At 30.2% G+C, this 12,638-nt stretch overlaps 1 protein-coding gene across 1 annotated transcript; it reads right to left on the bottom strand.

The window, feature by feature from the left end:
• Positions 1-1,543: 1,543 nt before the first annotated feature.
• LOC124357258 (cytochrome c oxidase assembly protein COX20, mitochondrial) lies at positions 1,544-11,816 on the bottom strand. Its single transcript, XM_046808830.1, has 3 exons — positions 11,551-11,816; positions 8,133-8,308; positions 1,544-3,817 (listed from the first exon to the last, which is right to left on the bottom strand). Exons 1-3 carry the CDS (start codon positions 11,566-11,568, stop codon positions 3,661-3,663), a joined length of 351 nt encoding a protein of 116 aa, XP_046664786.1. The 5' UTR covers positions 11,569-11,816; the 3' UTR covers positions 1,544-3,660.
• Positions 11,817-12,638: the final 822 nt, after the last annotated feature.

A 12,638-nucleotide genomic window follows, 5' to 3' on the forward strand; every position in this document is an offset into this window, starting at 1 on the left:
ATTTCAGCATTATTAATTCCTATTCCAGTGCACAACTAGTTTTGTCCTGACGAGATTTAAAAAAGGATTAAAAATAAATTGATTACATATTTTCTAGCAAAGCCATAGTGTAATTTAGTCCCGAAAGAATATCAGTCCTTCTGTTGAATATAACTATAACCTTTACTGAATTACATTAGGCCTTCCCTTACAAAACAAATGACTTAAAAATAGATTTGAATGCAAATTTTGCTGAAGAAAGTCAAAACCATTAATTGACTGTTTAAAAGATAAATTAAATTTAACAATGTCAAACAGCAAAAATAAGTACAACGAGGTATGGAACAACAATAGGTGCTGTGTTTACAAGATAATTCGCAAGATTTTATTTCAGAATTTCTTATTTCAATTATTATAAACGCATCATTTCATTTTTAGTTTTTAGTAACATGGCAATAAAAATTAAGTAATTATTTTAGTAATACAAGATTGTAACGAAAATTATACTGATAAAATTATAGAAACAAATAGTAATGAAAATGTATAAATATTACTTTGTCAGTGATCATTGTAATATACGAAATGTTAAAAATATTACAAAAATATGTATAAAATTAATACATATTTTAATGGAATACAGTGTCTCATATTATTTAAAATATAAAAAATAACCATTTAATAATTAGCAAACATACTTTTTCAAGATATATATATGGTAGCACATTCACCCGGCAAGTGAGAGATCCGGGTTCGAGTCCCGGCGGAGCAAGTACTTTTTGTGATTCAATGTTTATTGAAATTATATATATATATATATATATATATATATATATATATATATATATATATACATATACTTGATAAATTATGTATATATATGTTATATGTAAATATAACACAGCCCGTTATATGAAGCAGTTACTTCTGTCAGTCAGTCCAACGATTTCGATTTAAAAAATTTTAAAATTAAACCTGTTTTAAACACAATTTAATCTAATATCACAAAATACAAACCTCATAACCAACCATAAGGCCATTAAGTCTTTAGATTTGGCAGTTTGCTCAAGACCAGCCATAGTGAAATGCGATGCAAGCATATGTAATAACCTATAAAATACTGAGTGCTGTAACTCACTGACTGAGCATAGCGCAGCAAATTCCTGGTAGTAGTCTCGGAAAGCTCCCTATTATATCCTCATATGTGGTCTGAGATGTTCAGTAGCATGTAATAATCAGCCAGCAAAGAGAGTTTGGGTATTTTTACAGACCTGATATGTCTTAAATAGTTTTTTACATGGAAAAGGTACATTTTAATCTTTGAAACATAGTGTACTATTTTTGTAATGTATAACATTGACAAATATCGAAAATCTGTTATTCTTTCAAAAATTATCTATAGTTAAAACTTCAAAAAAAGAATTACAAAATGTTTTGAAACTTCGATAATCTATTTATTATTCTTGTAAACTGCAATAAATACCCACGAGTTGATGATTATCATAGAATTCAGAGTGAGGATCAGTGCAACCTGTTAAGTTTAATCTTATAATGAAATCTAAATTGAGGTGTTACTGACAACTATATTTTAATATACACATCTACTTTAGTAAACATTATCAGTTCTCATCATATTCAATGTTTACTAACTAATAATGAATTGGTCAACCCACTACAACTGTATGACCTTCACAAGCTTCTTATAAGTATAGAACTTTCCAACTACAATATAAGCAATAGTTATTTAAAAGGTTAGGAAAAATTGCACCACAAGCTGTACATGATTACATATCAATCATTTTGGAGTAACACTGTTATATCTACTTTAGTTCAAACACATACTTTTTGGCTATTATTTTTTTCCATGAAAATGTTAATGTAATTATTTAAAATATATATTTTTATCAATATTTACCATCTCCAAGTGATATAAAATTTATTACATCATACTTACAATTCAAATAACAATTAAAATACAGAATTAAAATATATTTAATTATAATAATATTATTTAATATATTTAAAAAGTATTTTATTATTATTATTATTCCAATATTTACTTCATCAACTCTTTGAATTTCGTGTTTGGGAATGAAGGAGATTCAAACTGTTCCAATGAGATCTTGGTATCGGGCAGTGGCAGTGTAAGTATGAACATAAAAATACAGAAGATTTGAAACAGCACACACAAAATATAATTACTAGACTTTGTAAATAAAGTACTGTATTTTGAAATTATCTTTCACAAATATCTTTAAATTCTAAGAATATGAATAATTAAATTGAAGTAGACACCAACAATGGTTGGAGGAGGGTTATTCCTACTTATTTATAAAACTTACTTTCCTTTAAGAATACATGAGTATTTTACAACAACTGATGCGGAATAAGAAAGGGATATATTACTTTTTATAAAAACTTCCATCCAAAGTATTGTCAGTAGTTTAGTTGATATACAAGTAACACTTACATAAGTAAAGATTAATCAGTCTACATAAACTACTTACTGATGAACAATGAATGTTATGTAGATTACAAGGCTTTTTTATAAGTTGTCTTTCAGCTATTTGTAGACCAATGATTTATACGAAAAGTATATTGTTATTAATTCTGCATCAGTCATCAATTCATTTCTGGTTTGAAATGAAGAATTTTCTATTTCTAATATTTTTGGAATGATCTAGATCTAGATATCAAACAATCAATATGTCAACTTTAATGGTAACTTCTCACAAGTAGTAAACTTTAATAGCATACAACCTAAACTCAACTAGGCCCTGCAAAACAAATGGAATTCTTCTGATATCAGTATGTCTCAGCTAACACAACTGTAATTTTTTTATATGAAATTGAACAAAGGTTTTGACTTAAATTTGTATTTTGTTACAAAAACTTGAAAGATATTAAAACATTCAAAAAAGACTTTAGTTAGTTTTTATATAATTTGCACATCTTTTACAGGGTTATTTTTCTTAAAACGTGGTAGAATTTCCACCCTATCACAACGTACCATACATCCTTATTATTGATAGTCTTTTTTCATGCAGAAAAAAACAATTAGCACAACCATTATTATAAAAAAGTATATGTCCCTAAATTAACTCCAAAATAAATATTTGAAGATACCCGTACTGCAACTAACTCTGAATGACTTATGTTTGATATTTTATAAAGATCATATTCATAAAATTTGATTAAAATGTGTTTTACAAAATTTATTAAAATTTGATTAATAATGCACTTTTTGCTTGATATGATAAGAGAAATTTAACTAAAATTATACTGTAGTTTGGACTAGATTTAAATATTATAAAGCAAATTAACATATTAACTGACAAAAGTCAAATGTGTATCATTTAACACATTTTATTTCCCATTCAGTAGTTAAATATCAAACACAAACTTGAGAAGTTAATGCATTTTTGGTAAATAATTATGTTTATTACAGAGTAATTTTGAAAATAAAAGCACTAGATTTTACACTTTATTTTTTGTTCAAAGCTTGTGAAATATTGTAAAATTATCATTTTTCAACTTTTTACCAAGTAGTCCAAACTACATATTTTGTAGGGAAATCCTTCTTGCAATCAATAATTATCTGGAATATCACAAATTGCAATCCGTAAGATCTATACACTATAAATCTATTGAAATACTAGATGTGACGACTTTCAGAGAACTTATTTATACGTTCTTCTGGGTGGAGTGACCAACGTTGGCTACCTCTGCTTCATACAACTTTTCCATTTCAGTCCCATCAATCAGCACCCTCTTTTCCACATAATCCTGCATCTTCTGGAGCTCCAGGACCCTGCGAGACCATTCATACCGGCAGACAAACCTGCAGATAACCAACCAGATTTACATTAAATTACACAGGATATTTAAATACATATGTAAAACTTATTATACAGGGTGAGTAAAAAGTTAGGACCCCCCTCTATTTCTTTCTAAAGTTTATATAAGGAGATATCCTTTGGGTAGTGGTGCAATGTGGAAAGGAAGTTTAAGTTGATGATTTTTTGTGTCACTCAAAAACTTTGTCATTCTTAGTTTTAAATAATTTTCTTTAATTATTACTGCCTATGAGTAATAATACCCCGTAGTCAAGACGCTAAAGTAGAAATGATATTCATTATCGGGGGTTCGAATGAAAATTATCATGAGGTAGAAAGGCGGTTTGATGTTGCACATCTTTAGTAAATAAGTTTCAAGTATCTGGATCCATCTCAAACGCTTCATGATCAGGTTGGCTTCCTTCAAGTAAAAACAAACAGTTTGACACTGTTGCATAATTTATTGAAGTCCTGCAGCAGTCCACCACATCACAAGTAGCAGATCTTTATCATGTTTCCCAAGGATCTGTTGTACACTTACTGAAGAAAAGTAAATTTCACCCTTATAAAATATAGCTTGTACATGAATTAAATGAAGATGATCCAGACCATCGTCTACAATTTTGTGAGGATATGGGAATAAAAATTTCTGCTCATCCACTGTGTTCAAAACGTGTTTAGTGATGAACGCAGTTTTTTGTCATTGGGGTTTTAAACAAACACAGCTGCAGGTACTGGGACACAGAAAATTCCCATGTTTCCTGTGAATCCTGCACCCAATATCCAGAAAAAGTAAATGTGTGGGCTGGGATTTATGGAAATCACATTCTGGGACAATTTTTGTATTAATGGGCGTCTTAATGGAAAACTTTATTTGCAAATCTTACAAAAATAAATTTTTCCGCAATAACTATTGTTATTAGGGAAAATGAAGGTTAATTTGACAAAAGATATCATTCACTTCCAGTAGGATAGTGCCCCAGCATATTTTTTACCGTGCTGTACGACATTTCCTGGGAACTCAACTATGTGGTCAGTAGACTGGTAGATGTGATCTAATAGAATCGCCTGAGCGGTCTACAGAAGACTTCTTTCCATAGGATCACATTAAATCCATAATTAACACAAAACACCAGTAGAAAACGTTGAAGATTTAAAAAACAGGATTTTTTAAGCCTGCAACCAAATACCACTTCAAACTTTTCAAAACGTGAAAGAGGAGCTCACACTTCGCTTGTCTCACTGCAAGTAGTAGGAGGGCTACAGTTTGAACATTTGACTTAACTTGGCAACATGTGTGAGTTATTAAAAATATTGTTCTAGTAACACTCACTTTTATTTTGGATGGGAAAGAGATAGCAATCTTTGATCTTCACTATTTTTGTTTGTTTATGTTCTTCAAAATGAGGGGTCACTTAAGAGAGGTTTACATTTAAAATTGTTGAGTTGCCTCCAAAATCTTGCATTTTTGGGAGACACAAAAATGTTCCAAATCATGAAATGAAACTTTCTTTCCACATTGCACCACAACCCAAAGGACATCTTATATAAACTTTAGACAAAAATAGAGGGCGGAGTCCTGACTTTTTATTCATTCTGTACATGATACATTAAACAAAGGAAATAAAAATAACAAATAAAGAAATTCATTCTTACACTTTAAAAAATATGGTCTTGGGATGATTTGCATCTATGAACTATATTTATCTTGGAATACTAGGCATGCTGCCCGGGGGAGTCTGGCAGTTTGCGTGCTCAAATGAGCAGGCACTAGCCACAGTATACTAACAAAACCTTCTTAGTGAAATCAGTGTTAAAAATTAAACACCCCAGAAAACAACTTTAACGAGGCAGATGTCTAATTATTAAAAATTTTGGTCATGAATAAAGGTTAAAATTGTAATTTAATAACTTTTTTATATCATTTTAAAACGGTATACTCCAAAACAGTAATTTATGGCTATCTTGTATAAAAATGTTTGTCTCAATTGAATCTCAAGTTTCCAAGTTATGAATTTTTAAAGTTGCAGTGTAGTTGAAAAATTGTTTAAATTGTAATTTATTTTGTGAACAAAATAATTGATTATAACTTACTTTTAACTTAATCGAGTTTTATAATTTCACACCCTATGTCTTCTACGACGTTTAAATGAGTACCTCTCCTAGATTTATGAATAGCACATTCAAGGGCTGTCTGGAAAGTATCCAATACTTGGATATAACTAAAAGCCTAACTTATCAATCACAACCAAACTTTAATTTTCTTCAAAGTACTCTCCATCGGACACATCACATTCAGTTTTATCTCTTCAACTGTTTGAAATCTGGTATCTTTAAACAACCTTTTTAATATCGGGAACAACAAGAAATTACATGGTGCCATATTTGGACTAAACAGAGGATGTGGAACCTGGGTGGTATGGTGCTCAGCCAAAAATTTTTGAATCATGTGATAGGAATAAGCCGGTGCATTATATATAATACCAAGGTTCATCCTGGGATCTATTTTTCCTTGGACAGAACAACGGTATGTCCAAATCTTCCCCCAACTCGCACATTGGTAAGCGATAGTCCTCGTTGCTTGCTAACCACACAAGTTCAATGTTTTCAGTGGTTCGCGTTGATTAAGACTGAAAAGAACGTGAATTAATTTCATCCAAATCAGACCTCATTTTTTTTTAAACGATTAAACCGCACATTCAGTCAGGGATATAGCTTCCCCTCTCAAAGACTTGCTTGATCACTTACATTATCTCCACACGTTTTCCTGAGAAAACAAGCTTATGCAAATACGCTGATCTTCATCTTTTGTAATTTCTTAGAAAAAATAATCTGATAAAGGCTGGAGAAACACAAACATTGAACATTGACAGCCCACTTATTAAAGGTAGAAATGAAGGATAGTGTATGCTGAATCTGATAATAGTATATAAGGAGTAATCATCAAATATCGGATAGTTTCCGGACAGCCCTTGTATTACATGTTAATATTTATATCTTATTATTTCCTAGGTTTTTTAGCTCATTTAAATTATTCCTATGTATATTACTTACAGCAACATAATATTAAAAACTATTTTCTGAATAACAACGTTTTGATTTTTAATCATCATTATTTATGTAAATCACATTTTAATTATTTTGCTTATTCTTCTGAGTAATCTGGTGTATCATTCTAAGATTTTGTTCAATTCCTATAATTGTACACTATAAAACTCAAATAATTTGCGCAAAGTGTCATAATGGTGTGCTAACCAACGCTTGAATGCCTGTCAGCTGGAAGGTTAAGGAACATTAATTACAATGTGAGAATTTGTGGTCTTCTTTATCAATCAGTAAATACAATGAGACCAATACCTAAAGTTAAGTAGAGCCCATATTTAATCGCTATGTAAATTTCTAAAGATTACCTTAAACAGTAACAACACAATACATAGAACATTCTCACTCAATGTACATGTCATTCAGGTCATATTCATTCATAACTTGAATTCCGATGTCAACCTTTTATAATGGATCCTTGAACACTATCTGTGCCAAAAATATCATCAGTGGCGGTACGTAGAATTTCATTGATTGCACCGACATCACCTAGTTGGTGAAACTTGTTGGCATTTTGGTGAAATATTACGAATTAGCACTTCATGGAGTATGTTGCCTATCTTTTACACCTCTCTGTCATTTAAAGTGTGTGTGGCAGAGATATCATTTACAAAATAATTGAGCATCACTGACATTGGCTCAGTTTGTTTAAGGTTTGTCCCCATGTTAATTGTTACAATGCAATACGGTCTGATATAGTTTTATTTTTCCATAATTGTGGTTTTGATGATATGTCTTTGTGTAAAATGTTAAATAGTTTTTAGTGCCAAGTTCATAACTGTAGTGTCTAATGACTAGTTGAAGATTGTATTATGTGTTATAAAGAATGTAAACCTACACGTTGTTGTGATTGTAAAAGGTACAGGCCGGTGTTTTTTTTTAGTGTAATTACTTTTTTAAATTTAATAAAAGAATTATGTTGATGAAGTATTATCTAGACTCGGAAGAAGTTTTTGTAAAAGCTTGCAAAAATAAGGTGTGATTTGGAAAAAAATTACTGCAGTTGGGTCCAACTTGCATAAATTAAGCCCTTTATTGGAGTGTTACAGGAATAAATAAATCAATGTAATTTAGATTAGCCCTTAAAAAATATTTCTGTCACGTTTTGTTACTGAAAATGATCAGAATCAAATAAATGTTGCATTAGCTCACCTATTCTTGTGCAACAACCAACATCAAAATAAAAGTTAATATATTACCAGTAGGTTGGTAACTCACCAATATGACATAGTGATGCCAACCATTGCAGAGAAACCCACGTGAGATGCGATTCTCGGTTTGCTAGTAAACAGGAAGTACAGGAGGCCTGTGCCAATGCCCCCGGAAATGCCATACAACCAACTACTGCGGAAACATGGGATCTTGGACAAGTCTCGGCCAAAGAAGTTTAATTTCTGAAAATATAGTGATGTATTAGGCAAAATAAAAACCAAGGCAAATGCTTAGGACTGAATTAATAATGCTGTATGCATGAAATTTGTAAGTGTTTTCTCAGAAAATCTTTAAATGCAGTTTCTTATATTTGAAATTAAGAATTTATTAATTCAATAGAATCTAAAATGTACACACATGACCTCCTTTGAAACACTCTATCACCAATACTTTATCACAAGGTTAATCAACAGATATATAACATTTCCATATATGATATATGGTTTTTGATAAAACAGCCTATAAATGATAATCTCTGACTTAAATAGTTTTCCACATAGGTTTATGTAATTTCAAATTCAGTAGTATAGAAAAATGTTATTAGCAATGTTAAAACAGCATTAAAATTATATATAACAGGTTCTAAGATTTTTATTACTTGTTGCACTTCCTAAAATCACCGCAGATCATAGTATAAACATAATGGGAGTAAAAATTATTCAAACTTACATAATTCTAAAAATGTAATCTATTACTTGAATGTTGCAGAGACTCAGATACATAGATGTATTAAATATGATTCAGTTTTAATCCTAAAAAAAAGAAAAACACATTTATAGGCCATATATACAGAGTGAGGCAGACCACCCATCTGCAATGTATAGCGGCTGAACTGATATTTTTTTAGATATAACAGCATATCTGACCTATACTATAACTTGTATCTATAATGTGATTCGGTTCGTTATTTTGAGTTTTTATTGTTTGTTACATTAATCGGAAATATTAATGATTCAATGGTTTTGGTGGCCAATTATATTGTAGCCTAACTAAAAAATTAATTTAAATTCATTTTGGATGCCCAGATTGCAAAATTACAACAATTATACGATTACATGTACTTTGTGCAATCCAGTATTAAAAGCCGCTTAAGCATTTCGGCTTTTAACATCCTAAAACAGGAGAATTGTTTCTTGTTTTAAATAATTAAAACAAAAAATAGGAAATAGCTACTATGTACATGTTAAGCTTAGTGTATAGCATACCAAGCATTTTGACAATAAGTCTAACATATTGAAGCCAAGTAAGATATAGTTTAAATTATTTCAAAGCAAATACATCTAATTTTATTACAAAACAGTAACTGCAATTATTTTTATATGAAATTTACATTCAAATCAAATGTTAGCTAATGTTTACGTAAGTGTTTAAAATTGCATTTAGTTAGGCCCATGGCATTTGTTAAAATTAAGTAGCCTAAATACATGGTTTAAAATATCAATGGTACTAATTAAAATAGGCTATGATATAAAAGCCTGTACTGTACTCTAACCTAAAAACTTAGTAAGATAACAACCAGAGCAATAAATTTAATTGAGATTTGTAAGGTTTATTAAATAAAATCAATAATATTTTGTTCTCGTTTGGTTAATACTCAATCTTTTAGGTCTAGTTGTGCTGCAGAATAATAAGCGGCCACCACGACAATCGAATCATCGATATTCATTATATTATAATGTTGTGAATGTTTTGACGAGAAATTATGATTACTGCTTGTGATCTATTCGAGTATTTCTTAAATGCTTTCAAACACGTCTACCCTGTAAAGAAATAGTTAGTACTACACAGCTCAAGAGTACTTTAAATAACGTTTAATTATTTTATAGGCTACAATTTAAAAAACAAATTTATTTCTCTTACATATAAAAATACAGTTTCTCTATATTAACATTTTAAAAACCTAAAACTGTATTCAATTGGACATCATAGTTCAAAATTTATTCAAACATTTTTGGAAATAAATTCAAAATTAAAATCATGTGTTGACTAATGACGGCAAGAACAGTGACATACACATCTTCTTTGATTAACAAGCAGTCACATTTATCCTTGAAAATATATAAGATATCGGTAAGTACTGTAATTGTTTTGTTTTGTTGTAATTTTATAAATTATATTTATATTTAGACATTAATTTCTAAAATAGTTTTCACTATCACAACTATATTGTTCTTTGAAATATCTATTACGTTATTTGGTTGACATTTTGCTTTCAGACCTTAAATGGTCACGATTATCGATGATTTGATGTCATTCGATAATCATGACCTGATTGTGTTAGTGGCTGCTTATTATACTGCAGCTCTGGGACATGATATGAGGTCGGGAAAGTACTGACCGGCTTCGGTGGGGTCTACCCTGCACTTCTGACAAAAAAAGAAAAACATCTCTTGAAATAGTACCCAAATTCAAGCTCAGATCACGTGAGCGCTTGTAAAAGTTATCTTTAACTTTGGTACTACTAGTAAAATATTTATGATAAGCTAATCTAAACCTACTTATATTGCATAATAACATTCCTTAGTGTCATATTTCCATTCCTAGTCTCATTGCTTGTACAAAATGGCCGTGGCTTGTACTGGTTATCAAATAACATAAAACCAGAAAGTCGTTATGAGAACACCAAATCAATCAGCCTGGCTGTTACTGAAACAACACTATCCCAGTAATAGATTACCACTGAATAACCTGTTACTGAAACTTATACTGCTCATCTGCAATGGAACTATATTGTGATTTGAAATATCTATTAAGTAATTTGGTTTGATACTTTGTTTTTTCTATTTTTAGATAGTCATGAATATCTAGGATCAATACTCATGGATATCAATGATTTGATCATCATGATTCGATTGTGGTAGTGGCCGCTAATAATAATACTGCAGTAATTGTATTATAGTGATAATATACTTTTTATATCTAAAATAAACATACGTCATTAAGATTATAGGAAATAATAATACTTTAGTTATATTTGGGTAGGGTACGATAAGCGGAACCGGGTTTTTATATCAAAGAATGAAAAGAGGGAACACATACAATTGTTTACATCTGTAATTGATACGGATATGATATATACAAAATGATTATTTTCTTATTGCTGAGAGTTTAGTTGGAATGTATTCCTTGAACGAACAGTGAATTTCTTAACACAACTAATCAAAGGTAATGTTTGGTTAAGCTACTTTTATATTTAAGGATATTCTTTAGGTATATTCTCACAGGTAAAAATATACTGTCTTTTGCAAGTTATTACACAACACAAGAAAAATATATTGAACAATTAATTAAAATAGTCTCAATAATATATTCCATTGACTTTTGGTAACCATGATATGTGTCTTTTTAAAACATTGATATAATTTTATAAGCTAGCCTAGGCCTAACATGTTTTAGTTTATAGTACCCCGGTGTTTTATTTTACCTTATCTTCCTCTTCCATTTCTCACTGTGAGGCAATGTAATGGATACAATTTAGATTCCTTGTGTATATTTAAAAATTAACAAAATTACACTTCTATTTTACAATTTAGAAAACTTTAAAATATCTCTACTATGTATCCTATACCACAGATTTACGTTCTTTCACTACTTTTTGCTTTCTGCTAAAGTGAACCACTAAATAGATAATTTTTGATACAAACTTACGGACTCGGACTGCGTTTTAAACCATTAAATGATAAACAGCTGAACTATGCAGCTGATTGGACTCGTATTCAGCTGATTGGACTACTCGCGAACATTATGAAAAATATGAACAACTTACACTACTTTGAACTAATATTTTTGAAGCCTTGATAAGTTTCTACTTAAACGCTACCTAGATCGGGGTCCACATTATGTTGAATAACATACTAACACACAGTACGGTATTTAGTCATATCCCCTAAACCTGTGTTATCATCCCAGTTCGTTTTATATGGAATTTCTTCCTTTTATTCGTGATCTAGAATTATGATATGTACCATATCAAGGGATGTTTCTTGTTCCTCTTGTAACGCGTACATATTTATTCTATCGAATGGTTATAGGCACTGAGGCTTTAAATTTAAAAAGTAAACATCTAAGGGATAACTTACATTATCTTGAGTTTACACGTAAATCTTCCGGTATTTGAAAGATAAATTTTCCCCATGTTTAAGGGAAACACAGTGAAAAATAGATTTCTATCTTAAACAAAAAACATATATCTTGTATCTTTTAAAATTGCCCATATAATTAAATAGATGACGCATACGAGTTAAAATTTCGTTTCTAAAAACTTTAAACCATGTGTTTGTATGAATGTAGACGGAGTTTCGATATGTTAAGTTTTTCCACAAATATCCCCCACGGTGAAAAACTCCTCCTAACACTTTCTTAGTTTTATGGAGTAAAGATTAAAACTCGAACAACTTACTGAAATATTTGGAATACTATCGCCGATTAAAATACATGATTTAGCAAAAATATTTTTACTTATGATAAAGTCCGCCAGAAGGACCTCATTGAACCTGAAATACTCAAGCTCTT

The sequence above is a fragment of the Homalodisca vitripennis genome, chromosome 3 (assembly GCF_021130785.1).
Source record: "Homalodisca vitripennis isolate AUS2020 chromosome 3, UT_GWSS_2.1, whole genome shotgun sequence".
In the NCBI taxonomy this organism is placed as follows: Eukaryota; Metazoa; Arthropoda; class Insecta; order Hemiptera; family Cicadellidae; genus Homalodisca; species Homalodisca vitripennis.